Raw genomic sequence first — 26,729 nt, 5'->3', positions numbered from 1 at the left:
TTCCTATTCACTTTGCGACTGAGGCAGAGTAAAGCTAAGACTGGTCCAAGCCTTAGCTGTAACTCTTAGTATGTATCTCCCACCAAAATACTCACCAGGAAATAATTATTAATAGTGTTTTCTTAGAGACAGACTGTATGCTAGGACCTTCTGCCCCTGCATGAACTCTAGACACATGCACAACTTTCTGCATCTGGCTTTACATGTATAGTGGAGAACCCCAGTGGTCAGGGTTTGCTTACTGCTAAGCCATCTCCCCAGCCCAACAGTGCTTCTTCTTATATGTATACTACAAAGATTTGTGTGATTCAAGGTAGATACTGTGTGTGTGGTGAGTGACTGTATGCAGAGAGCAGAGGTCAAGACTGAGTATGTCTTCAATCTATACCTTACTTTTTTGAGACAAGATCACTCACTGATTGGGCTAGACAGGTTAGATAGCAAACCCCATGGATCTTCCTGTAGGTACCTTGCCAGGAAAGGGATTATAGGTGCTCATGATCACACTCCCCTATTTGTTAGTTTTAGTAAATAGGGATGTGTATCTAACTGGGGGGATGGGAGCTGGAGGAGGAGAGAAGCAGCAGTAGCCACCCCCAAAGCAGTGCTTTAATCCCAGCATAAGGGGGCATGGTGGCATACACCTTTAACCCCTACGGAGGCTTAGGCAGGAGGAACACCAATGAGTCTGAGGCCAGCCTGGAACTACAGAGTGAGTTCCAGGTTACCCTGGTCTAGAGTGATACCCTACCTCAAAGAAACAAAACAGAACAATGTAATGAAATGGAGTCTCCTATGCACTGAAGTACGATCTTCTACCCAACCACATGCAAAAATAAAATTTAAGAAAAAAATAAAGAAAAAGGACATGAAGGGAGGGCACTGATTGAGAAGAAAGGAGTTAAGTGGATAAGAGAGGGCTAAAGGGGAATACAATCAGGATATATATATATATATACACATTATGAATTTGTGAAAAAAGTAAGCTTTTATAATAGCAAACTAAACTGACAATCAAAAGTTGACTAACTGCTTCAAAATACTCACCTCTTCTGACAGCAATGAAAGCCATGTGTTTCTAGCAGTTGTTAGAAGAAAGACTAACACTGGCAACACTGCACATAACCACTGCCTTTTGCTTTTCCTTTTCTTTTTCTCTCTTATTTTGGTGGTGCTGGGGAAGAAGCGCAGTGCCTTACACATGCTAGGCACATGAGCTAAATAGCCCAGTCCACCTGCTGCATTTAAATACTACAAAACTAATGGAAGCATGGCATACTACTACTTTGTAATTATTATTTTGTCTGTTTTTTTTTTTTGAGGCAGGGTCTCACTTTAGCCCAGACTGATCTGAAACTTGCTGTGCAGCCCAAGCTGACCTCAAACTCACAGCAATCCTATCTCAGCATGGGGTTAAAGGTCTGAGAAATCAATTTGTTTTGATTTTGATTCATAGCTAAAAAAATTGTTAATATATGAAATGAACAATTTTTTCAAGCTATGTAATGATTAAAATTTACTTTCGGGCTGGAGAGATGGCTTAGCGGTTAAGCGCTTGCCTGTGAAGCCTAAGAACCCCGGTTCGAGGCTCGATTCCCCAGGACCCACATTAGTCAGATGCACAAGGGGGCACAAGCATCTGGAAATTGTCTGCAGTGGCTGGAAGCCCTGGCGCACCCATTCTCTCTCTCTGCCTCTTTCTCTATCTGTCACTCTCAAATAAATAAATAAAAATAAACCAAAAAAATAACTAAAAAAAAAAATTTACTTTCAAAACATTTCAAAAGAGAATTATTATATTTCTCTAGTTTTTTTGTTTGTTTGTTTGTTTGTTTTTGAAGCAGAGGTTTCACTCCAATCTAGGCTGACCTAGAACTCACTCTCTAGATGGTCTCCAACTTATGGTGATGTTCTGCCTCTGTCTCCCAAGTGCTGGGATTAAAGGAGTGAATCACCACACCTAGCTTTTTAGTTTAATTTCAAAAGTTTTGCCATTATATTTTAATCTAGAATTGATAGGAATCTATTTTTTCTGATATAATAGAAAAAAATGATCAAATTAAGAAGACTTACTTAGACCACCTTACTTAATATTCGCTGTAAACATCCTCTTAGCCTACCTCTTGCCTTTCCTGTGAGCCACGGAGGAACAGGAGCTCTCAGGAGCAGGTCTGCTCCTCCTGTGCACAACACACCACACCATCGGGTGCACTGACTTGTTACATAAACACTGAATAGACAGGGAAAACTCACAGAAGAAACCAAAGCAACACTATTAAAATTCTTAATTCACTGGGCACGGTGGCACACGCTTTTAATCCTAGCACTTGGGCGGCAGATGTAGGAGGATCTCAGGAGTTCAAGGCCACCCTGAGACTACACAGTGAATTCCAGGTCAGCCTGGGCTACAGCAACAAGACTATCTACCTTAAAAAAAAAAAAAAAAGAAAGAAAGAAGCGGTATAGACTGTGTGGGCAGGGAGACATGGAAGCCAGGGGTCAATGTAAGGTACCTTCCTCAAATGGTCTCTTCTTTGGTGTGGTAGTGTCTCCAACTGAACCTCAAGCTGGCTACAGAACTTACTAGTTCCAGGGATTCTCCAGTATCTGCCTGCCTCCCCATAGCTGTGATTATAGGCACTTGCGGCCACACTCAGTCCTTACATGGGTGGGGAGTCTGAACACAGGTCCTCCCGCGGACAAGTAAGATGCCTTAGGACCGAGCCTTTTCCTCAGTCCTGCGATGCTTTTATTCTGCAAATCTCCCTGTATTGGTGCCATTCTACTAGAGCTCCCATTCTTTGTATGGGAATTATGCTCATAATTCCCTTTTCTCTTTCTTCTTTACTTCCTTAATTTTTTCAAGGTAGTGTCTCACTCTAGCTATTATCTCAGGGTGTCCTCTAACTCATGACAATCCTTCTACCTCTGCCTCCCAAGTGCTGAAATTAAAGACATGCCCCACTACATCAGGATCTCAATAGGTTTTCTAAATAAACTAGTAAAAGGTATTATGACAGCTGGGCATGGGAGGCAGAGGTAGGAGGATCATGATGAGTTTGAAGCCAGCCTGGAACTACAGAGTGAGTTCTAAGTCAGCCTGTGGTAGATTAAGACCTTACCTCAAAAAAAAAACAATGGGGGGGGGTAGAGAAATGACTTGGTGATTGAGGTGCTTGACAGCCCAGGTTCAAATTCCCTGTACCCACGCAAAGCCAGATGCACAAAGTGGCACATATGTCTGGAGTTTGCTTGCGGTGGAAGGAGGCCCTGATGCACCCACTCTTTCTCTCTCTGCTTATAAATAATAATAAATTAAATTTTAAAAAAAAACTAGTGAGATCTCTTGAGTGGCATTCAATAGCCTATAGGAGAGAAGAGATGGGAAGGCAGGAAAGAAGGATGACTTTTTAAAAAATAAAATATTTTATTCAAGAGGCAGAGAGACAGAATGGGTGCACCAAACGAACTCCAGAAACATGGGCTACCTGATGCATCTGGCTTTAGTTGGGTACTGGGGAATCAAACTTGGGTGCTTTGCCTTTTTGCCAGCAAATGCCTTAACCACTAAGCCATCTCTCCAGTCCAAGAAGGATGATTTTTAAGCTGAATAGAACACTGACCTGGAGAACCCAGGGTGCTTTGTGAACCCTACATCTAGTGATTCCTTGACTGACTGAGAAGTTGTGGCTCTACAAATTTTGTCAATGTGTAGAATTGTGGCTTAGTAAGGCATACCCTTTGTACTGCAGAATGAGGTTAGCCAGCTAATGATTTAATAATGCCAGAAAACACACAGTGATTGTCAGGTTAGTTTTTCAATAATTGTAGCTCTTCTATGTTCTAAGACTGAGAAAGACAGCCATGCATAAGCCAGGCGTGGTGGCGCATGCCTTTAATCCCAGCACTCAGGAAGCAGAGGTAGGAGGATCGCTGTGAGTTCGAGGCCACCCTGAGATTACAAAGTAAATGCAGGTCAGCCTGGGCTAGAGTGAGACCCTACCCTGAAAAGCCAAAAAAAAAAAAAAAAAAAAAAAGTCATGTGGAGCTCACTGACTTGACATGGAAGGTCTCGGTCTTTCCTGGACCATGCATGGCATCCTAAGCTAGGTGCTTTGTTTTGGTGACGAGGGTTAAAAGGAATGGCTATTCTGAGAAGCTTGTATTACACTACATTTGCTTGTAGATAATTTGAGCTATGCTACAGGGAAAAAGCAAAACAAAATAAAACCCCTAAGAATATATTTGCCAAACAGATAAACAATTTTACTAAGGAAAATATTACCTCCTGTCTGCCCCCAGAACAAGCCAAGGACAAGGGTGTGTCCTTTGTTCTTTCTGATTGGGCCTCGATGTCTGCACCATTGTCCAGCAGTATTTCCACAACACCAACATGACCAGCTGTAGCAGCCAAGATGAGTGGAGTAAAACCTGGAGAAAAATAATGATCTTCTCACTACATGATGAGCAAAGGAATAATATTAACACTATTTTCCAATATACCAAAGTGCCAAAATATGGCTAAAAGAATTACTTCTAAATACATATTTTATGACAACTAGGTTTTTCAAAGTGAATGAACAAAAACAAGTGGCACCTTTCTTGTCTCTGTGCTCAATACCAGCGCCTCTCTCCAGCAGGGTTTGGACCAGTTCCTCATGGCCACCAGCACAAGCGAGTGTCAGGGCAGTATCATGATTACTCTCAGTCTGGAAAAAGAATTATTTCAGTCATTTATCTGACAATGCTAAGGCAGAATACACACAGATACACACGTGACACACTGTTCTATGAAGACACCAAACATCAATTTTCTTTTTATGGTCACTATGTGGCCTAGGCTGGCTTGGAACATGGCAGCTCCGGAGGGTTGAGGCTATAGGCACATCATGTTGAATATGATGGTTTATTATCCTCTTCCCACTTGCCCAGGTTTCACTGTTCTCCAGGCTGGCCTCGAACTCACAGCAAGCCACACATCCAGCTTTGTTGTTGTTTTTGAGGGTGGGTGTCTGGTAGCCAGGCTGCACTAGAGTTACTATGGAGCTAATGTGGCACTGAATGCTTCATTCTGCCTCTAGCTTCTGGGGCTTGATGACATGCTTGTGCTGCCACTTCTGCCTTCAAGGATTTTCTTTTTAAAGAGCTACAAATATTATTAGAACTTAATAGGCTTTTTTTTTTTTCCTCCAAGGTAGGGTCTCATTCTAGACCAGGCTTACCTAGGACTTATTTTACAGTTCCAGGCTGGCCTCGAACTCATAGCGATCCTCCTATCTCTGCCTCCTGTGTGCTGGGATTAAAGATGTGCATCACCCCATTAGGTTAATAAATATTTTTTTAAATATATTTTAACAGGCTGGCAAATGTGGAAATGAGGGAGCCCCCTGGGATGTGGAGTTTGGATGTGTTTACACATACTTAACATGAAGACTTTAGTATGAAATAACTTATAGGCCTTCTAAAGTAAGCAACATGTTTTTCATTTTAATTGTTCATTTATTTGCAAGCAGACACAGAGAGAGAAGACAGAATGGGCATGGCAGGGCCTCCACTTGCTGCAAAGGAACTCCAGACACATTTGCCACTTTGTGCATATGGGTCACTGGGAACTGAACCAGGGTTCTTTGGCTTTGCAGGCAAGTGCCTTAACTTATCTTTAAGACTCATTCCATGGGCCTGTGAAGCCTAAGGACCAAGGTTCAATTCCCAGGACCCACATAAGCCAGATGTACAAGGTGACGCATGCATCTGAGTTTATTGACAGTGGTTGGAGGCCCTAGCACACTCATATTCTCTCTCTCTCAAAATAAATAAATGTGTTAAAAAAAAAAAAAAAGGACTTATGCCAGGGTTGATGAGATGGCTCAGTAGTTAAAGGCACTTGTTTGCAGAGTTTGTTGGCCCAGATTCGACTCTTCAGTACCCACATAAAGCCAGATGCACAAAGTGGTGCATGTGTTTGAGTTGGTTAATAATAACAAGTAGCCTTGCAGCACCCATTTTCTAATAAATTAAAAAGAAGAAGAAAAAAGACTGGGCTGGAGAGAAGACTGTTCAACAGGGACATAAAGCTGGGTATGGGCGCATGCTGACAATCTCAACATCTCTCTCCCCTCCCTCCCAAGAGGGATCCTGTCTTTAAAAAACAAACAAAACAAAACCAAAGATGATCCATCCATAGGTGCAATGAGAATACTTGCCATGTAAAATCCCAAGGATGACCTTGAATTCCTCATTCTCTGCTGCATGCTAGACATGAGGCACCATGGCCTGGCTTTCTTTTTTATAATCTATTCTATACCAGACTAAAATTATATATAAAGAATGATGACGTCAGAAACAGACCGTCACGTAATGACCAGTGGTAGTCGATTCCAGATATTCATTCTTCATTCTTAAATATTGTTTTGAAAACTTGTGCATCTGGCTTTAGGTGGGCACTGAAGAATTGAATCTCAATCCTTAGGCTTTTTGCAGGCAAGGGTCTTAACTGTTGAGCCAACTCTCCAACCCAAACATCCATTTTTATTGTGGGGTGGGGGGTCCGAGGTAGGGTCTCACTCCAGCCTCAGGCTGACTTGGAATTTACTATGTATTTCAGGGTGGCCTCAAATTCACAGACTCCTATCTCTGCCTCCCAAGTGCTGGTATTAAAGGCGTGTGCCACTACGCCCAGCAAGATATCCATTCTTAAGAGTATGCTTTTTAAAATATTTTATTGATTTTAGAGAGATACAGAGGTGGGGGGGGCACACTAAGGCCTGTAGCCACTGTAAACAAACACCAGACACATGTACCACATGGTGCATCAAGCTTTACATAGGTACTGGAGAATCAAACTTGGGTCCTTTGGCTTTGCCATCAAGCACCTTAACCATTAAGCCTTCTCTACAGCCAAACAGTGTGAATTTTTGTTGCAGGGTCTTACTGTAGCCTAGTCAAGACTCACTCCGTATGCAGCCCAGGATGGCCTTGAGTTCCCAGAATTCTTCTGCATTACCCACCAACATGCTGGGTTTAGAGGCATGACCTGCCATGCCCAGCCTAGTATTTTATCATATAATAGGTGGGTTACTTTTTTTTTTAATTTATTTAAGAGCAACAGAGAGAGGCGGGGGGGGGGGGGGGGGGAGAAAATGGGCACACAAGGGCCTCCCGCCACTGCAAACGAAGCCCTGAATCTAGCGAGGGGGACAGCTTACCTGTGCGTCAATGTCGATGGCAGGGAAGACGGGTAGCATGGCTGAAGGAGAGATGACGGGGCTCGGAGCTGGAGTCTGAGGCTGGGAAACAGAGGCAGCGACACTGTGGGTAGGAGTGTGGGACACTGCAGACGCTCTTCCACTGACTGCTGTTGAACAAAACAACTGCACTTAGTGCGGATGGAGCACCACGAGGGAGGCCAGAGACAGACCCATCCAGAACGCCAAACAGTGCTTGAGCCTCATGTCCACCAGACATGGCTGGAGCACTGACACCTCATTTCCTGTTACTCTTGATGGGAGGCCAGCACAGAATTAAAATGTGTACCGAGTCCAACGTTTTCTAAATACTAGCCCATGAAAAAGTAGTTATATTCTTAATACAACCTCAACAAAAAATCATAAATTAAATAGAAACAGAAAAGGAATAAAGGTAAAATTGTCAAGATTAAGAAGGGAAAATGTTTCACACTTTATAGTGCACAGATAAGAGATCTTACTGCTTGGGAAGGAAGAGCAGCTTCTAGTGTTCACTACCACAGGGAGAGGGTATCATTAGTGTTCACTAACTACCACAGGAAGAGAATTTCATTAGTGTTTACAACCTACCACAGGACGAGGACATTGTCAGTGTTCACTAATACAAGAGGAGAATTTCATTAGTGTTTACTACCTACCACAGGACGAGGGCATTGTCAGTGTTACTAATACAAGAGGAGAATTTCATTAGTGTTTGCTAACTACCACAGGACGAGGGTATTGTCAGTGTTCACTAATACAAGAGGAGAATTTCATTAGTGTTTGCTAACTATCACAGGATGAGGGCATTGTCAGTGTTCACTAACACAAGAGGAGAATTTCATTAATGTTTACTAACTACCACAGGACGAGGGTATTGTCAGTGTTCACTAATACAAGAGGAGAATTTCATTAGTGTTCACTACCTACCACAGGAAGAGAATTTCATTAGTATCTGTTAACTACCACAGGACAGGGTATCGTCAGTGTTTACTAATATAAGAGGAGAATTTTATTACTGTCCACTAACTACCACAGGAACAGAGTATTACTCTGCATCATAGCCCTCAGTGTGACAGCCTCCAGTATTCACTAACTACCACAGGACACAGATGTCGTTCTGTGCTGTAGCCTTCAGTGTGACAGCTATTCAAACATGAAAATCATATCTTTACATAGGAACATATCTGTCACATGAAGAGCTAATTCCAAGGAAGCTACAATGTCCAAAGATCAATCTGAGTCATGGGGACAAACATTCAGACGACTGGGGCAGAAATGACTGCACAATTGCCCTCCATAGTACAAATGCTTCTTGTAAGTAGGGTTTTGCCGTGATACACTGTCACCCACTAAGGAAAGCCTGAGTGAGTATGTTGACCATCACACCCCTGCACTCCTGCTCATAACCCTATGTTATTCTTAAGAAAGTGGGTTTATTAATCTTTGCACAGAGTGTGGATGTGTGTCACCATAGTAGTGTAACCCACATCAGACAGAAACCAACCATGATTCTCAACTGAGTCTGAAACCAGGCAAAACAGCTTATAATCCTTTTAACAATTATAAACATGACTGCCAAGAAGAAATCTACATGAAATCCATGGGTAAGGCACAAACATATACTATACATTATAACAACAATTCTATCATTACACATTTTTGAGTCCACTTGAAGGTCAAAGGAAAAGCAAAGGAAAGACAAAACAGAACAATCACTGGGAATCTTTATGGAGCAGGTGAAAAGAAAAGGGTGGGTATTAATACATTAAACTGACCATCTGATGACTTTGATCATGTTACTCCATTCTGTTAATTTTACATGGTAAGAAGATTCAGTCATTTTATTTCTGTATGTACTTTATTTTATTGCTCTGTTTTCAGAGGGTCTTATAACCCAGGCTTGCCTCACACTCACTATGTAGCTGTAAACTCCTGATCCTGCTGAGGCCGCTTCCCAGGGCAGGGATAACAGGCGTTAGCCACCACACCTGCTGTCAAGAGCAAGCAATTTCAATGCACATAGTCCACATACAAACTTCACAAGCACAAATGCTAGTCTTTTCAAATAACTGATTTTTATTTCATAATGCTAAACAGATCCATTAGGCTATACTGCTAAGTGACTAAATTATTATTCAAATTCATGCTGCCATCATTTATTTTTAAGGACCTACTGATGCCACTTAGCTTGCTTCTCTTCTATCATTCTTTCTTTTCGGCCAAATTGGTATTCTTATTATTCCATTAAAAAAAAAAAAAAAGATAAAACAATTCCCTTACTTCCTTTGGGTTATCTATGACACTAATTTACTAAAACTAGGTAACTAACCACCACTCATTCCATCTATTAATAAAAATAAGATGTAAATATTTAAGCAGCTAAAGAACAATTGACTTTTAACATGTGCGGCTTCATTTTAGGGTTGAGTGAGAAGGGGAAATCACATGTTCAGCCATGGTTAGGACAGAGTAACCTGAGACAAAGTGAAGACAAGGTGTTCAGAGAGGACTAACTTGATTTGCAGAGTGTGGAGAATGTAAGGACTAAAGATTCTCATCAGCTCTGTCTGTGCCAGGACCGGAAGAATGTCTAAGGAGGGCTTAAATAAAGGAGAACTAAGGAAAAAGACGCTGTGTGCTTAATGAGGTGAATGCAGCTACAATATGTTACCCCATCCAGGGGAAGGACTCTGTCAACTGAGAATGGCTTTAAACAGTGACACTGCAGGAAGAGGCAGGGATGGAGGAATGCACAGACATATCCACACTTCACAGGAAGGACAACAGCAGTGATACCACACTACAAAAGAAGAAGGGAGGGAATGCACATGCATGTCCACACTGATACCACGCAGGGCTGATAGAAGAAGTAATACTAGGTCGGGATGAATTGGCAGGTAGGTAGATTTTAATTTTGCTCTTTCTCCTTTGTTTATTTTTCCTCCCATACAAATGAACATAATACAGTAGTATTTTTAAAACATGATCAATTTGTCACATTCACTAAGATGTTCAGAGCATTAAAAAAGAACTTTTATACTGCAAAGGGGAACCTGAAAAACAGATAGAAACATGGAGGTGGAATATACCAGTCAACAGAAAAGCCACTTTACAAACTTCTCATTCTCATTAGCATTTTTAAAAAGTTGTATCAGCAAATTACTACAAGTCTGTACAAATCTGTCAGATAGATACTGATATCAGATCAAAAATATTTTTCAACATTCACTGGTATGAAAGTCCATCCTTCATCTAGTCAACAAGCAATGTATAATGCTATAATCCTTGGGTAGTCTGACCCAAACTGATGGCCATGGACACAGCATGAAATTTGGACTTAATATTCCAGCTATCATATGGAATTTTAAAGACTTTTAGTTTTATTAGCTATTATAACTAGCTAGAGGTGACTAGAAGAGACTTTCAAATTTATATATTCATATTAATATTTTTTACATTTCTTACTGTTAATTCCTACTTTTTTATTTTAGCATAGTTTGCTTCACTCTCCTTAACTAAGATTAGCAAATATTGTCATTCTGTCTAAGAAAGGACTGGGAACTTTGCAGAAGCTCTTTAACATACAAATCAGCCATGTTTCTAAGGTCAGCTGAAACTAAAGGCAAAACCACCACACGTGCAGAGAGAGGAGTCGTGTGTGACCTCATCAAAGCAGGTGACGTTTTACTGGATATAGTTTTGAAATGAGAAAAAGTTAATCTTTCAGGTAAAGACCAATGATAGGGGAAGAAATGAGAAACGTGTCAAAACTCAACCTTTTCTCTTTATTCTTCCCATTCCCTATTTCCTTGCTTCAAGGAAGCAAATTATCTTTCTCAATATAGCATTCTATCAGTTATAACCCTATCAAATTTCATAATTTGTTACACAATTAACAAAAAATAAACATTAACACATTTTCTAAAGTTGTAAATACTTGTTAAAAATAGAATAAACTTTTCCTGGCTTTATACTTAAGAATCTATCACTTTTTGTGATACAGTTAGAAGAGACTACACATTAACCAATCACAGGGGATTAAAAGAAATCACTGAGAGGAGAATAAACTCTACGTGGTGTGGTACTTTATTCATTATGTAAAAGTGTGTGGTTGTTAAAGAGCCACCGGTCTCAAGCTGGTACATTAGGCATAAAGTAACTCTGATGACAAGTAAGCTGGTACATCCTACATCCCTACTACAGCTTTCATCGAGTCTCACTTGTTAGCGTGAATACAGAAGTAAAAAAGGCAAAATTTAACCTGTCTTCTGAAACTTAAAAACACACACACAAGAAGGAAAAAGAAAAAACAAAAACAAAAACCACAAACAAAAACAAAAGCACGAATCAAGCATCAATCCATGACTGTGCACCTAGGTTCCCAGTCTACTCAGCTAAGCCAGAAAGCTTCAGTTATCTGTATTGAATGAACTCATCTTTAACTCCACCCATTTCCGTCATAGTTCTTAGACTGAACTAAAGATATACATAGGTCAAGAGTCCAAAAATACTTCTCAAGTTGAGTAATAGCAAAAAATTCTGGCATATTCTTATTCGCTTATTCGCCTTAAGCAAATCATAACTTGATACCTGCTCGTAACAATATAAACCCACCTGCCATGATGTCATCCAGCGTGTCATTGAGGGTCTGAGCAGGGCTGGCTACCATTAACCCTTGTTGTGTTTCTGTGAGAATTCCTTGCCCCAGCCCTGCCAACTGTGCTTGGCCCAGCACTGGCTGTCCAACTATCACTCCTTGCAGTTCTGTAAGGTTTGTGATGGAGCCCGGAGGCAGGGGACCTGCTGCCAGAGGCAGAGCTTGAGGCAGCGCCAGAGGCTGGATGGGTGCAAAGCCCATCTGGGCAGCAGTCTGCTGGGGCTCATCTTTAAGCAACACAGGATCCACTGGTTGCAGGCGAGCATAGTCTCCCTCGGAGAGCTGTTCTCCAAGCCCGACAGGAGTCAGGAGTCCCAGGTGCTGGCAAGGCTGCTGCTGCTGCTGCTGCTGCTGCTGCTGCTGCTGCTGGAGCTGGAGCTGAACTCTCTGAGCTTTGACCTCCAGGTACTGCTTCTTTAGCTGCTGCTGCGTTTTCAGCTGTAACTCCCGCTCCACTTTCTGCAGCTCCTCCAGAATCTTTTGCTTCTTCTGAATCTGCTCCTCCCTTGTTTTGTTCAGCTCCTCGATCTTCTCCTTGGTCAGTTGGTCAGCGTGAGCCAGTTCCAAGGACTGCAGCTGTGCGTTCTTCTCTATGGCTTCTTTGATCCTCTGTTCCAGCTCTGTTAACTTTCCCTGAGCCTCTTCTACAATGCTCTCTGGAGACTGATTGGTGATGTAACCCTGTACATCCTGGCTGTTTGCTGGCAAATGGCTGCTGGACTTTTGTTTAGAAGCAGCTGTGTGAAGAAGAAACCCCCTCAGAAGTGCACGTGAACGGCATCCTCATTACAGAGTTACTGTTGGGAGGGTTAGCGCCAACAGTCATGCACCAAGTTATCGACTGCACGGAAGGTGAAAATGCACTTTGACGGAGCTAACAGCAAATTCACCTTCTCTATCATCAGCACAGAATGTATGTACTTTATGTGCATAGAGTAATCTTTGAAAATTAATTTAAGAATTTAAAAAAGATCACATGGCTAAAATTAGATATTCGAGGGATGTAGATTTGTGACTAAGTGGTGCAAATAAAACACAATCTAAGGCTATGTGTAGATATTTCTTTTGGTCATAAGGATGTAAAATCTCTTAAGAACAGAAAAATAATGCATAACTTACCAAGATTTAGAGAAAATTTAAGATTTCTACATCAAACCTTTAACACATTTAGTAAGTCTGTGCCTTTTAAACACACACACATACACACGGAATACTCAAACCACTGAGAAGTACCAAGAAATTAAAATCCAACTAAAATATGTGTTTGTTGGGGCCTACCATCATCAAGACTGACAAAACAAAGATCTAAATTCGCATATTCACACAGCTACCTGAGCAGCAGAAAACTGGATTTCTGTTTCCTGGAAGAAAAGAAGCTGGACTACGCCACCCTGTGTCTCTTCTGACAGTCAGGTGAACAGACTGACCTGGCTACAGGTTTAGCAACCAAGTGAAAAATGCCAAGGCTCTCTGCTGCAGGAGTTGAATAACAAGAGCTGATGGACATATAGCATGCTTGCTGGCAAAAGAAGAGAGGTAGCCAAACCCAAAATTAAAAACCACACTGATTCTCATGTAAAACTTTTGAAAAAACATACTGAAACTGGTAGGTGTCATGTCTGGGGACACAGTTTAAGAACATGCATGGTATGACATATACAAGTCAAAAAGTGGACCTTGGAATTAATTTTAGAGAAATAAGCAAGTTTATCTGAAGTAACTTTGAATTGTTGGTTGAGAAAAGGTATACCAGATATAAAGTCTATGTTAAACCAGTTGTGTTCAAATCAATGTTAATATGTGATCCAACTTCTTAATCCTGGTACCTCCTATCAGTACACAGACTCAGGTCAATAATCATTCGTAAAAATATCACCCAATTACATCCAGGCCTAATATGACTAAAAATGATTGGCTATTAGCAGAAATCATGTATCATCAGAATTCCATCAAAAATAAGCATTTGAATCTCTTCTCAATTTCCACTTTCTAACTTAAATACTTATTACTCATAACAACTTTCTTCTCTCTTCATAACTTGCTTTTTCAATAGTTTTAAAAATAAAAATATAAAAACACCGACTTTATATTAACTTGGTAAAATTAATTGTCAGTGAAAAATAACTTTAAAGGGTGATTTTTAAAAATCTAATTTCCACACGAACATGTAAAAAACAGTCAAAGAGAAAAAGTGTAACTGACCTTTACTCCTAACGGGAGGAGCAGCAGCAACACTGGCAGGTGGTTTGTCAGGCTCCTGAGGTGGGACAACCATGGGCAGGGCTTGAACCGGTACACGAGGTGCCTAAGACAAAAGACTCAATTATTGTTATCAATTATTTCTTCATTATTACTAAATCCATTAGATATTAGGCTAATAACATATATACTTACTAAACACACTTCAATATAATATGCAAATGACACACTAACACAAAATGTTTGCATAGAATTTTTCTAACAATTACATATACATTTCTTTCCTGGGGATGGAACCCATGGCCTCAACGCAGGCTAACCGTGCACTAATCAAACCAGCCCACTTGTTACATTTTTGTAACGAACTTGGACTTCAAGTTGGTATTTTGGTTTAATGAGAAATCAATTAATGGTCACATAACCTGGAATATAAATATTGAGCCAGATGGCCACCAACAGCAAAATGCATAGTTGTAAGGAGAGCTTTACTGTAACAAGGTGTAAATGAAAGGACATAAATGAGATAAAGCACGGGCTCTGGTTCTGACTCTCACCCTGTTTAAATCATGGGACGGGGGCGTGAGCTGAGTGGCATCTGGAGGCGGGGCAGAGAGCAAGTTGTTTGGGTAGTCTAGGAGATAGCAAACGACACTCGTGTGGCCGCCTTTTGCTGCTTCTATTAGCATGGTCGATCCGTCCTAAAAGAAGTGAGAATGAATGTCAGTCAGTTTACCTAAAGGTATATGAAGCCAAAGCTAACAGGTCAGGCACACCCAAGTCAGGGAGCTTACAAAGAAGGCTTTCTTCTACTGAAACAAGAAAATACTCAGAATGCAGTTATAAATGTAACCCACACATGATGACTTCATGATGTTCAAGATAAATATGAATTCACAATGCCAGCAGAAAACTGAACTTGCATACTTTTAACCGGTGAGTGGGGTCTGCCCCATGAGCCAAGAGCAGCTCCACCACCGCCAGATGGCCCCCCGCACACGCCAGCGACAGCACAGTGTGGTCATTATTAGCAGTGGTTCGATTCACATTTGCTCCTAAACCAGGACAAGAAAAGAAAAATCCCATCAGAAGTGTTTTTCTTGATTATGGTAAAAGCAGAAAGCATCAAAAGCACAGAGAATACACACAGCCAATCTTTCTTCACATAAACTCACAGCAACTCCTGGGCTGAGACCTTACCTCAAAAAAGCAAACAAACAAAAATTCAACACAAATGTGTCCAAAATTCTTGAAACAGAGGACAGGAGAGGTGACTCAGCAATTGCTTGCAAACCCCAACAGTCCAGGTTCTATTCACTAGAATAATCCATGTAAAGCCAGGTGAACAAAGTAGTGTGTGCATCTGGATTTTATTTACAATAGCAACATGCCCTGGCATGCCCATTCTTTCTCTTTGCTTGCAAATAAATTAATAAAAAGTACTTTTAAATTTTTTTATATTTTATTTGCTAGAGAGAAGGAGAGAATGGGCACACCAAGGATCATAAGCACTGCAAACAAAATAAAGATGCATGTACCACCTTGTAGATATGCCTTATGTGGGTACTAGAGAGTTGAACCTGGGTCCTTAGGTTTTGCAGCTAAGTGTCTTACCCACTAACTTATCTTTCCAGCCTCTAAAAATGATTTTTAAAAATTCATGAAATAGGGCTTCAATGAAGGCCCATGTCTGCAAAGTCTAAGGAGCTGAGTACCATGACCCAGGACCCACATAAGCCAGATGCTCAAGGTGGCACAAGTGAAAGGAATTCATTTGCAATGGCTACAGGCCCAAGTACACCCACTCATTAAATTACTAAATATTAATATTATTAATAAGTATTAATATCAATACAGTATTAATAAATAAATTTTTTAGATTAATGAAGTAAGTGGAGTGAGAATTTCTGATTTTTTAACTCTAAAGTTATAAATTTAATTTCTTTGGTAGTTTTGGTGAGCACAAGAATATATAATACCCTTTAAATTTGCACAAAATCTTTTTTTCCTCATAGTTGTTCCTTGGCTTGTTTACAAAGTGTTATCTTTATTCTGCTATATTTAAAAATACAATGCACTTTTCCAAAAAATGACTTTCAGTTCATTTAGTAAAAATCTGATGGGCTGGAGAGATGGCTTAGCAGTTAAGCACTTGCCTATGCAGCCCAAGGAACCTGGTTCCAGGCTCAATTCCCCAGGACCCACATTAGCCAGATGCACAAGGGGGCGCATGGGTCTGGAGTATGTCTGCAGTGGCTGGAGGCCCCAGCGCACCCATTCTCTCTATCTGCCTCTTTCTGTCTGTTGCTCTCAAATAAATAAAAATAAACCAAAAAAAAACTGTTAAAAAATCTGAGAAATAATTTAGAGGAATAATGGTCTAACTGGTCACTGAGATCTGTAGTGTTCCAAGTAGAACTGCTGGTCACCAATGAAGATGTATTTATCACATGTCAATCTTGAACATTTCTTGTACTGTATTTTAAGTCATTCCCCTGTAGTTTATAAATAAAACAACACAAACTTAAAAGACATAGGGTAGGAAAGCATATCTTAGGCTTGGCAGTCACAGCACTTGCTTGCAAAAGTTGCTGGCCCAGATTCAAGTGAGCACAAAAGGTGTGCCTCCACGCATGTGCAAATAAATAAGGAGACATTTCTAACAAAGGTGCTGCCTGGTAATAAACATCAGTAGCGTAGCACTGTTCTGAGCACTGAAGGCCTTCAGTACCATCCACTCATCAAGTGTCAGTGGCACCCCTTATCTCCATGTCACGTCACATGGCCACTGTACTCTTTCCCCAAGATGTATAAGTACCTTTTCATAGAAGCACTTCACAAAAACTTACCTTTACTAATTAAGAACTGTACAGTACAAACATGACCAGCTCTTGCAGCTTTCATTAAAGGAGTCCTTCCACCTTCAGATTCATGTTCCTGTTTAAAAAAAAAAAGAATCCAGATTTAACTGATATTTAAATGCTAGAGAACTACTCTTTTGTTATGAAAATCAAAAGTAGACTTATTTCTGACCTTGAGCACATTAAATGCTATGTTTTGAGGAAATTAAGAAATATACAGACAGACTAGGCACACCAAGGCCTCCAGCCACAGCAGAAGAATTCCAAATGAATGTGCTCCCTTGTGCATCTGGCTTACGTGGGTCCTGGTGAATGAACTGAACCTAAACCTGGGTCCTTATGCTCCTCAGACAAGCACCTTAAGTACCTTAACCATCTATCCAGGCCTGTTTTTTCTTTTTCTTTTTTTAAAATGTGTGTACGTATGTGGTTGTTGTGCCCAGGGCCTTCCTGACACACACTAAGCAAGTCAAATTCCAATAACCTACATCTTGACACCCAGACCCAAGATACATACTTTCAAATAAAAATGTTTCACATTAGGCCGAACATACACCTTTAATCCCAGCACTTAGAAGGATCTCTGGGAGTTCAAGTCCAACCTGAGACTATACAATGAATTCCAGATCAGCCTGGGCAAGAGTGAGACTCTACCTCCAAAAAAAACCAGTTTCACATAGAAATGTTTCTTCATGCTCATTAAGTACCTGCAGTAGCTGGGTATGGTAGGCCCCATATTTGTAACCCCAGAGACCCAGAAGGCTGAAGAAATGGAACAACTTCAATCAAGTGCAACCCTAATTTCAAAAAGAAAAAGATGTGCTGCTACTACTTTCTTTTAAATCCACCTGGTAATTCCTTCTCTATAAAAATGATAGTTAAACTTGTACAGGATATGGTATATAGCTAGTTTACTCCCCCTCCTTTTTTTCCCCCTCTTTTTTGACAGGTTTGCTTTTGTTTTGTTTTTGCTACGTAGTCCAAGCTAACCTGAAACTCATGATCCCCTGCCATCAATCTCCTGCATGATAGAATTAAAATTACTTTTTTTAAAAAATATTTATTTTCATTTATTTATTTGACAGAGAAAAAGTGGAGGTGGAAAAGAGAAAGAATGGGCATGCCAGGAACTCTAGCCACTGAAAATGAATTCCAGAATTGTGTGCCCCCTTGTGCATCTGGCTAATGTGGGTCCTGGGGAATCAAACCTGGGTCCTTTGGCTTTGCAGGCAAATAACTTAACCACTAAGTAATCTGTCCAGCCCAAAACTCTACTTTTTGAGATAGCTTCCAAGGTTGGCCTCAAACTCACCCAAGCCCCTCCTCCTGTGGTGGGATTACAGACATGTGTCCCCAAAGACACCATGTAGAAAATCCACAAGATAGGCAGTCAGAGCAGCTAGGTCCCCAAACACATACGCTTCACCCTGTCACTCAGGCTGCACTGACCTCCCAGCTATTCTAAGTGCGAGGTTCTGCCCTGATACATCAGCTCAGCCCATCCAGCCCTGAACAACTGCTTCTCAATGCACACCCCAGAGCACATTTTTACAGTCTTCCCTAATATGTCTTCGGGATCTGTTTTGTCTTTTTCTTTTTTCCCCAAGGTAGGTAGGGTTTCACTCTAGCCCAGGCTGATCTGGAATTCACTGTGTAGTCTCAGGGTGGCCTCGAACTCACAGCAAGCCTCCTACTGCTGGGATTAAAGGCATGCGTCACCACACCTGGCTGTTTTACCCTTTTGTGAAAACTATTTTTATTTACTGTTTTCAAGCAGGGAGAGGAGGAGGGACAAGAATGAGAGTGAGATCACTAGGACCCTTTTGTGACTGCAAATGAATTCCCAATGTGTATGTGCTTAGTGCACTTTAGCCTCTGGGCATTATACTGAGGAACTGAACCTGGGTCCTCAGGCATTGCAAACAAGTGCATTAAGCCACTAAGCCATCTTGCCAGCCCCTTTGTAACTAAATTATAAATTACTTTGTGAAAAACTAGTATTGAGAGCAGGGCGTGGTACTGCACGCCTTTAATCCCGGCACTCGGGAAGCAGAGGCAGGAGGATTGCTGTGAGTTCAAGGTCACCCTGAGGCTACACAGTGAATTTCAGGACAGCCTGGGATAGAATGAAACCCTACCTCAAAAAAAAAAAAAAATAGTATTGAGAATATTGTGGGTCAATTTATTTCCCTCTACACAGATATGTAATAAACTTCACTTTCCTATTTATACCAAGTCAGATGTTTCTAAAAACAGCAAATACCCAAGGTAAAATTATTTTTGGTAGCATTTCTAACATAAACCATAAACCTTGTCTTTGTAGCGGGACATGGTGATGCATGCCTTTAATCCCAGCACTCAGGAGACAGGAGGAGGATTATTGTGAATTCAAGGCCAACCTGGACTAGAATAAAACCCTACCTCAAAAAACGTAAGGGTATGGATATAGCCAGGCATGGTGGCACACACTTTTAATCCCAGCACTCGGGAGGCAGAGGTAGGAAGGAGGATCATTGTTAAGTTCTAGGCCACCCTGAGATGACACATTGAGTTCCAGATCAGCCTGGGCGAGAGTGATAAGAGTGAAATCCTACCTTGAAAAACCACAAAAAAAAACAAGGGGGGGGGGGGACCACCTTGTCTTTGTAAATGAGTTCAGCGAACTGAATAGTACTAAACTGGAAGATAAGACTAAATAATGTCAGGGGAAAGCTGACTACATGAGATAAACAATGGTTAAAAAATATCTGCATTTTGGGGCTAGAAGAAATGTCTTAGTAATTAAGGCACTCGTCTGCAAAGCCAAAAGACCCTGGTTCAATTCCCCAGGACCAACATAAGCCAGATGCACAAAGGGCTGCATGCATCTGGAATTTGTTTGCAGTAGCTGGAGGCCCTGGTATGCCCATTCTCTCTCTTTCCTCCTCCTTTCTCTCTCTCACATACATAATAATAAAATAATAAAAAACTGAAAAAGTTCTGTGTCTTTTCTGTAGAATCTCTAGTTTGGTTGATTGTCACAGGGTCCCATCATGTTTTCCAGTGTGGCCTCAAACTCGCCATGTCATCAATCTGGAACTTGTAGCAGTCAGTCTCTTGCCTCAGCCTCTGCAAGCACTAGAAGTACATGCACGCGTGAGCCATCCTACCTGGCTCTTTCTTTGCCTCTCTTTCATGCTTTTAGTCTCCCTCTACCTCAGGATGACCTTGAACTCACAGCAATTCTCTTACCACAGCCTCTCAAGCACTGGGATTAAAGTCAGAGCTGCAACACCATTTTCTCTCTTACTTTTTTTATTCTAAGTTTTTTGGATTTGTTTCAAGACAGGGTTTCACTCTAGCTCAGACTGACCTCAAACGAGTGGTGATTCTCCTACCTCAGCCTCCTGTGTGCTGGGATTAAAGTTTATGCCATCACATCTGGCCTTTTCTCTTATCTTTACACAGTAAGATTTTAGAAGTGACACAGCTTACCAGATCTGCTCCTGCCTGAAGTAAGACATCTGCCACGTCGGTGTGGCCATTCTCACAGGCGTATGTCAGTGCTGTGTCTCCTGTTGCTGTCGTTGCATGAACATTAGCTCCTGGGGCATTTAAATAATATGGTTATTTATAAAACATAAAGGAGCATACAACATTTCTTCAAAATTAGACAAAATATACCATGTACTTCTAGAAACAGACTGACAATACCTTTAAAAACAGACAAACAAAAGAAAACATATAAAGTTTTAGATATTTCCAAAGACAGGTAAGTTATGCAGAATATACACAAAAGCATATCATACGTTTTCTAACACACGTTCACCAAGTTTATTAATATATCACAACCAATATTTGTACTGTGGATTTTCATTTAAACCATGAAAAAAAAACCTCCTCCCAAAGGCAGAGGTACATACCTGCAGCAAGCAAGTATTTAACTAGCTCCAAATGACCCTCCTGGGCAGCCTCCATTAAAGGCGTGGAGCAACCCAGCTCAATATCAGCTCCGGCTTTAATTAGAAAGTCTGCCACTTCCAGAAAGCCTCCACAGCAAGCCAGAGTCAAGGCAGTTTCTTGAGTTTCTTCTGTCTGTGCATTGATATTTGCTCCTAAGACAAAAATTCCAATAAAAAGTTCATGAATTTATTCAAATGTAAGAAAACTAAAAATTCTGCATCATAAATGAACATGTGCACGATCATGTAAGAAAGTGTCTTTCCCCTACTCCTGGCAGTTAAAAATGAACAATTCAAACCACAGTCAAATAGGTGATGTATGTACTTGAGATATTTGTTAGAAGGTACATATCCTATGATAAAAGGACACAGAAAATTAGCTATTTTCCCTCATATAAATATTAAAAATGATGAAGACAGTGCTTCCAACACTTAGAGGGCTCTTAGTATTTACTAGGCAATAAGCAATTAGCAAAATAATGTAAATGATTTACAAGTTACTTTATAAGTTAAGAACAAACTACCACCAAAAGAAAACAAGCTAAAGATCTTCCAGAAGTGTCTTAAGTTCTGAGCTACTCAACAGTATCTGCTGTGCATGCTGATGTGTGTGTGTGTTTGTGTCTTTGTTTTGACTTTTCTTCTGAACACGCCTTACTATGTAGCCCGATGAAATGCTTAGAAATCGGGACACCCATGCCTCAGCCTTCGAGGCACTGGGATAGCTGAACTGGTAAAAAGGAGCCCTGACAAATTTATTCATAAAAACTTAAGTCTTTACAGCCATGTTTCCAATATTGTCCTACCAAAAACAAGTTACATGTAAAAGTTAACCTGCCTCAAAAAGTACTAGTCAAGGGCTGGAGAGATGGCTTAGTGGTTAAGCGCTTGCCTGTGAAGCCTAAGGACCCCGGTTTGAGGCTTGATTCCCCAGGACCCACGTTAGCCAGATACACAAGGTGGCGCAGGCATCTGGAGTTCATTTGCAGTGGCTGGAGGCCCTAGTGTGCCCATTCTCTCTCTCTCTCTCTCTCTGTTGCTCTCAAATAAATAAGTAAAAATTAAAATTTTTAAAATACTACTACTCAGTACCTGAGAGAACCTTATCTCATGTATTCCCCAATACCAATCTTGGTTTCATGTGTCTTTTTTCAATATTTTATTTATTTATTTATTACTTGAAAGAAAGAGAGAGACAGAGAATGGGTGTGCCAAGGGCCAGTTCTCCAGCCTGGTGCTATGTTTTCTTTGCATAAGACTCTGAAAGTTTCAAGATGTCTGTTTGATTTTGCCCCACATACAGTATGAGAGCCCTTTTTTAAATGCCCTTTCTTTAAAAAATACATACATACATACATACTTATTTCTTTGTTTATTTTTAGGCCTGGCGAGATGACTTAGCAAGTAAAGGCACTTGCCTGAACAGCCAAAGGACCCAGGTTCAATTCTTCAGTACTTACATAAACCAGATGCACAAGGTGGCACATGCATCTGAAGTTCATTTGCAAAGGCTAAAAGCCCTGGTGCACCCATTCTCTCTGTCTCTCCCCCAATCCCCCTTACCCCCCCCCCCCCCCCCCCCCCGCCCAGGTAGGGTTTCACTCTAGCTCAGGCACTCCTGGAATTCACTATGTAGTCTCAAGGTGGCCTCGAATTCACTGTGACCCTCCTACCTCTGCCTCCCAAGTGCTGGGATTAAAGGTGTGTGCCACCACACCTGGCTCCCCTACAAAATTTAATTAATTATTTTTATTTATTTGATATAGAGGCAGAGAGAGAGAGAGAAAGAGAGAGAGAATATGAATGGGAACGTCAGGGCCGTTAGCCACTGCAAATGAACTCTGAATGCATGGGCCACCTTGTGCATCTGGCTTAAGTAGGTACTAGGGAATCAAACCTGGGTCCTTAGGCTTTGCAGGCCAGTGCCTTAAAAACTATCTCTTCAGCCTGAGAGCCACTTTTATGACAAGTATTTTCTAAGTTCAGGTAACAACAGCTCAGTACAAACCTACCAGAGAGGTGAATACTGAAATCCAAGTACAGAAAATAACATTACAAAATAATACTGTACTGTCTTACATGATCATGGTTCAGTATTTTGGCTCACAGGGTTACCTTGCCCGAGAAGCAATGCCACCATTTCTTCATGTCCTTCCCGAGCTGCTTCCATCAGAGGCGTATACCCTTCATCATTGACCTCTTCTAGGCTTGCACCTCTCTCAATAAGCAAAGCTGCCAGCTCCACATGTCCCCCACACGCAGCCAGAGTCAATGGGGACTCAAAGGAATCTGCAGGCATGTTCACTTGGGCACCACTGTCCAGAAGCAACCTGGCTACTTCAACATGGCCATCCTAAGCACAAGTGAAGCATCATTAGAGAATGAAAAATTATGTAGCTTCTCAATTACCATACAACAAAGTTAGAGTTCCTTTGTCAAACAGGCCTAAGTTACAGTTCAGAGCTGATGAGTTTCCCTGATTCTGTGCTGCCTACAGTCCTTCAGGCCAGAAGTGGGAAACGGGCAAGCGGCAAAATGGTCCCTCAAGAGGCTGACTGGCCACAGAGCAAACAGTGAGCGCAGGATGGACAACAAAACACCACATAGGAGGGTCGGCACAGGATATACAAACTTCAATGACCAAGTTTACATAGAAGGATTTTCATTTAAAAATGTTAAGAGTAAGCAAATGTTTAACTAGACAGAAAAGAGAATGCACTTGGAGTAATGATAAATATAAGTGAAAACGCTATCTTCTATCTCCCTGACCAGTGAATCTAAATATACCTAGTAATAGCAACTTCAAAAATTTCTTTACCTTCCTGCTTTTGGGTCAATGCTTGTTTTTCTTTTATCCCTTCTGCCTCTTCTTTCATTTATATCTCAGTGTCTGTATCTCACCTTTCTTTGAACATGTCAAGCTTCTGCATTTGATACATCAATAATACTAATGTCCTATTCTCACTGGTTATTCTGCTATTTCTGAAGCTCATAACCTACAATTTAAAAATTTAAAAATCTTAAGTTTTTAGCAAGACTTCCAAATTCCTGACCCCTACTAGAATCTTTCATTTATTCTGCTTAAATGTACTATTTATTTTTGGTTCTTTTGTTGTACAGTCTCACTGAAGTCCAGTCTAACTTGGAACTCATTCTGTAGCCCCGGATGGCCTTGAATATGGCTATCCTCCTACCTCAGCCTCCTGAGTACTGGGATTAAATTCATGTGCCCCCATATGTGGCCTAAATATACTTTTTACAAAATAGTTTTATTTGATGGAGGGTGTGAATTCGAGTGCACCAAAGTCTTTTGCCACTGCACAACTACAAACACGTGCTATTTGTGAGCCTGGCTTTATGAAAAATCGAACTTGGCCTACAGGCTTTGTAATCAAGTATCTTGAATTACAGAACCCTCTCTTCAGCCCCTCCATTTTTATTTTATTTTTTTTTAAAGACAACATCTAAACTGGCCTTACATAACCAAAGCTAGCCTTCAACTGTCACAACTGTCAGCCTCCTGACTACTGCAATTACAAATATCTATCACCATGTCTAGCTACCTCCCCTCGTCCCCTTTTTTTTGGGGGGGGGGGGTTCAAGGTAGAGTCTCATTCGCCCAGGCTGATCTGGAATCCTGGAATTCACTATGTAATCTCAGGTGGCCTCGAACTCTCAGCAGTCTTCCTACTTCACCCTCCCAAGTGCTGGGTGTGCCACCACACCCACCCGCTTCCTTTTATTTATAACACTTCTGCATTAGGTCTCCAAAATATTTCACCTTTATGTCTTACATATACATGTTATTTCCCTACCATAGGAAATTACTAAGACTGCCAATATTGTTGTTGAAGGTACTTAATCTACAATTTCTGACTGGATCCTCACTAAAAACCCAATGATATCATCTTCAAGGAAGGAACCCAAAAGCTTCTAAGAAAACTTATACTTGCAGGGCTTGGTGGTGCATACCTTTAATCCTAGCACTTGGGAGGCAAAGGATCGCTGTGAGTTCGAGGCCACCCTGAGACTAGTGAATTCCAGGTCAGCCTAGGCTAGAGTGAGATTACCTTGAGAAAAGAAGAAGAAGAAAAAAAAAAAAAAAGAAAGGAAAGGAAAGGAAAAGAAAAGGAAGGGAAGGGAAGGGAAAGGGAAAGAAAAGAAAAGAAGGAAAAAAGAAAACACACATGTCTAAGGTAAAAATTGGGGTAGACATGAGGAAGACAGTACATAACTTAAGTATTAAACAGTGATAAAGTAACATCTTAATGATCAGTATATGAGATTTAACACCCTTTAATAATCAGTCTTAGGCAGGAAGTCGAGACAAGAAACTTCAAATTCATTATTTAAAAAAAAAAACATATCTGGTCCATTATTCTCATGCAGCTGTGTATGGTTTGGCTCAGTTCCATCTTCTTGTCTAAGACCCACAAGTTTAAGCAGAGTCCTATTGTTATCCACTTCCAAGAACATAACAACAAATTCCTGTTTGGTACACTTTCTTTTTTTGCGACAGTTGGTACGAAGCCATGGTACTCTATGTGGCCCAGGCCTTCCTCAAACTTGTACCAATCCTCTGGTGTAACGGCCACACGAAGGGATTCCACGTTTCACCACCACACTTGGCTTTAAAATAACCTTGAAGCAGAGGCTCTCTCTCACAGTGGGGTCGTGACCACCAGAACTTCGTATCTTAGGAACAGGCACATGGTTTGCACACCTCCTCCATCTTACCATGCAAGCCTCCATGAGAGCCGTGTGCATTTCATCTGTTTTATGCTCTTGATCAGCGCCTGCTTCCAAAAGAAACCGCACCATCTCTAGGTGTCCTAAACCCAAAAGGATTACTTATATTTAGTATCAATAACTAGCTTTTGAATTAAAGTACTATTACTTATATTTCACTTACATTATTAAATAATAAGCATTATTCTCTGTATGGGAGCAGCTGCACTTGCCATGTGCACATGTGTAGAGACCAGAGGACACCCAAGAGTCTTCCTCTACCATTCTTCAGTCTCATTTCCCAAGACCACCTTCACTGACCCTGGAGCACACCCTTGTTTCTCAGTTGGAATGGCTGACCAGGGAGCCCCAGGGACTCTCCTGTCTTTGTCCCCCATCAGCTCTGAGAGACCTGCAGTCATGCCTGGCTCTTTACGTGGATCCCAACTCACTCACACACTCTCACACTCTCTCTCTTTCTTTCTTTCTTTCTTTCGTTTAGGTTTTTTGAGGTAGGGTCTAACTCTAGCCCAGGCTGACCTAGAATTCACTATGTAGATGGCCTCAAACTCGTGGTGGTCCTCCTACCTCTGCCTTCCGAGTGCTGGGATTAAAGGAGTGCGCCACCACGCCCAGCTTGGATCCCAACTTTTTATTTTTATTTTATATTTTTTATTTTTTTTTTGTTTTTTCGAGGTAGGGTCTCACTCTGGTCCAGGCTAACCTGGAATTAACTCTGTCATCTCAGGGTGGCCTTGAACTCATGGCGATCCTCCTACCTCTGCCTCCCAAGTGCTGGGATTAAAGGCGTGCACCACCACGCCCAGCTTGGATCCCAACTTTTTAAATGGTGCTGGGAACTCAAACTCAGTCCTCGTGCTTGGGCAGCAAGAGCACTGACCACTAAGCCATTTACCCAGCTCCACCCTCAACTTTCAGACTCAGTAACCGACTGCCTGGAAAACTGTTTCCACCAGAATCCTTGTTGCAAGTCAACAAGGAGGCCATTTCCCAATATCCCACATAACCTCCCTCTAACATTTTATGAAACTAGCCATGCTATAGTCATTTTATGCTAGGGAATAAATGATCTTTTATGAATCAGTAAGCACCCTGGAAT

General features: G+C 41.2%; 1 protein-coding gene across 6 annotated transcripts in view; it reads right to left on the bottom strand.

Moving 5' to 3' along the window:
- The window catches only part of Ankrd17 (ankyrin repeat domain 17), a 130,497-nt gene that overhangs the window by 55,810 nt on the left and 47,958 nt on the right, over positions 1-26,729 (bottom strand). For 3 of the 6 annotated variants that reach the window (XM_004665353.3, XM_045130224.1, XM_045130223.1), the window contains exons 7-18: positions 25,619-25,713; positions 22,997-23,234; positions 20,843-21,034; positions 20,415-20,524; positions 16,929-17,016; positions 15,007-15,134; positions 14,637-14,780; positions 14,086-14,188; positions 11,841-12,620; positions 7,206-7,354; positions 4,598-4,709; positions 4,286-4,431 (exon numbers count right to left, since the gene is read on the bottom strand). In XM_004665353.3, coding sequence (XP_004665410.2) covers positions 4,286-4,431; positions 4,598-4,709; positions 7,206-7,354; positions 11,841-12,620; positions 14,086-14,188; positions 14,637-14,780; positions 15,007-15,134; positions 16,929-17,016; positions 20,415-20,524; positions 20,843-21,034; positions 22,997-23,234; positions 25,619-25,713 — 2,285 coding nt within the window. The remainder of the gene's footprint in view (positions 1-4,285; positions 4,432-4,597; positions 4,710-7,205; positions 7,355-11,840; positions 12,621-14,085; positions 14,189-14,636; positions 14,781-15,006; positions 15,135-16,928; positions 17,017-20,414; positions 20,525-20,842; positions 21,035-22,996; positions 23,235-25,618; positions 25,714-26,729) is intronic. The other 3 variants (XM_045130221.1, XM_045130225.1, XM_045130226.1) reach the window with 3 other exon arrangements.

This window comes from Jaculus jaculus, chromosome 11 (assembly GCF_020740685.1).
Source record: "Jaculus jaculus isolate mJacJac1 chromosome 11, mJacJac1.mat.Y.cur, whole genome shotgun sequence".
NCBI lineage: Eukaryota > Metazoa > Chordata > Mammalia > Rodentia > Dipodidae > Jaculus > Jaculus jaculus.
The sequence above is the reverse complement of the archived record's forward strand: the minus strand, read 5'-3'. Positions and strand labels throughout refer to the sequence as shown.